The sequence below is a fragment of the Myotis davidii genome, unplaced genomic scaffold, assembly GCF_000327345.1.
Source record: "Myotis davidii unplaced genomic scaffold, ASM32734v1 scaffold1047, whole genome shotgun sequence".
Classification (NCBI taxonomy): Eukaryota; Metazoa; Chordata; class Mammalia; order Chiroptera; family Vespertilionidae; genus Myotis; species Myotis davidii.
Window position 1 is genome coordinate 606,095 of NW_006298367.1, and position 1,853 is coordinate 607,947.

At 57.4% G+C, this 1,853-nt stretch overlaps 1 protein-coding gene across 1 annotated transcript in view; it reads right to left on the reverse strand.

Annotated features, from left to right (window-relative positions):
• The window catches only part of FBRS (fibrosin), a gene marked incomplete at its 5' end in the record, with an annotated part of 10,393 nt that overhangs the window by 4,488 nt on the left and 4,052 nt on the right, over positions 1 to 1,853 (reverse strand). Inside the window, 5 exons of the mRNA XM_006774089.2 lie at positions 600 to 668; positions 897 to 992; positions 1,194 to 1,238; positions 1,352 to 1,539; positions 1,740 to 1,853. The exon at positions 1,740 to 1,853 is cut by the window's right edge and continues 197 nt beyond it. Coding sequence (XP_006774152.2) covers positions 600 to 668; positions 897 to 992; positions 1,194 to 1,238; positions 1,352 to 1,539; positions 1,740 to 1,853 — 512 coding nt within the window. The remainder of the gene's footprint in view (positions 1 to 599; positions 669 to 896; positions 993 to 1,193; positions 1,239 to 1,351; positions 1,540 to 1,739) is intronic.

Below are 1,853 nucleotides of genomic sequence, written 5' to 3' on the forward strand. Positions count from 1 at the left end.
CACACCCACCAAGGCCCTGAACCAGGCTCCAAGAAGAGGCTTTGCCTGGGAGACTGGGAGTGGTGAGTGGGCAGGCAGAATCATTTCTCAGTAGAAGCAGCTGTCCTGTTAGTAGCTTTATGTGCGGGCCTGTTGAAGCTTTCTTTAGAGAAAAGCCTTTATTACTGTGAGAGAGTCTGGAAAACCTCTGGTCTAGTCTGTCCTTTAGGAAATACATCCTGTGTTTTTTCACGGTTCCCAGAGCCCTGGGCCCTAAGCGGGAGGGAAGGCTTGGTCACCTTGTGCCACTTCACAAAGCGACAGCTTATCTTTTCAGTTTTATAGACAGGACTTCCTGGTATGATGTCATTTTGGGGAGAAAAAGTTTTTTAACTTAAAAATAAAATCGAATAATCTTATTTCTCGGGCAAGTTCATGAAATTCCCATTCCTCATGCCTGGGAAATCCTGTCATTTACATAAATTCTCTCACATCATATTCTCAGGAACACCCCCAACACGTATCAACAGGAGGGATCAGTCAATGATTCACGCTCAGGTCAACCCTGCTCTACTCAACAGACCTTCCAATTCCAGCAGGACCTGCCTTGGCCCCCTCACCTGTGTCCCCTTTTGGGGAAGCCCGCTTGGCATTGGCCCCAGTCGTGGTGGCAGCTCGGGGTTCATGCTCTGGGAAAGGGGGGTGGAGGAAACAGTCAGGAGAGCTGGCACTGGGCAGAAAGGGGTCTGTCACCAAGCTGGGGACTGGGACAGGGAGGAACGATGGCTTTAGGGAAACGGGGCCACACGGGGAGGGCAGATGGGCATGGTTTGGAGAATGAGAAGAAGGTATGTGGACCTGGAGGTGTTGGGTTTTAAGGGGTGGGGGTGGTGAAAGTGTCTAGATTGGGAGCTCACCTTGGGCTGGAAGGCCCCCTGCAGGGAGCCAAAGGAGACAGCCGGCGGGAGGCCCGGAGGTAGGCCGGGCACTGCGGGAGGGAAGGCCGTGTACGGCTGTGGAGAGAATGGGGCTAGTCCAAACTGGGAGTGGAGGTGCAGCCCACGTCTGGTCTGCCCATCAGTCCTCTGGCCTCCACCCTAAAGCCCCCCAGGGAGCTTAAGGCTCTTGCTTTTGAAGCTGAAGATTGGACCCCCAACAGTTAGGGTCACACGCACTAACGCATCTACGTCCACACACCACACACATGCACTCACATTATGCCGGAAAAGGCCTTCCATCTTTCCTGGGTATTTCTCAAACTAGGGAAGAGAAGGGAAGAGTAAGCTGCTAGCCAGAGACCCGGGCCTTCCCCTGAAGCCAGACCCTCCCCCCAAGCCTCTGAGCCTTATCACCGGCCCAATGAGGAGCTCACCATGTGGGGGCCGTGGGGTGGCAGCAGGCCTGGGGGGTAAGGGGTGAAGTGCTGGTGGGTGTGCTGGTGGGTATGCTGGTGCTGGTGGTTGTGCTGGTGGAACTGGAAGGCCAGGGGCCGGGATGAGCCCCCTGCCCCCACCACCTCAGGGTAGCGAGAGTTCAGGTCCTGGCCGATCAGGTCCTGGTCTGTGGGAGGGGAGGGGAGAAGGCTTTACCATCTGTCGCCTGTCAGCCTCCTTGGGCCCGGGTGACTGGCCTTCCCTTCTGGCCTTGAGCCACTCCCTCCTCAAGCCCTGCAGTCTGCTAAGGTCCAAATGCCCCAAAGCTGACTGGGCCCAAACCCAGGGTCATTGCCCCCCACCCCCCGGCCAGGACCCCAAACTCACCAGAAAGGGCGTTAGCAGCTGAGGCCCCAGGGTGCCCTGGCACCTGCAGCAGGGGTGGGGGTGGGGGCAGGGTGGGGCCAGGGGAGAACAAGGAGGGGTGGTGGGGTGGTGGGG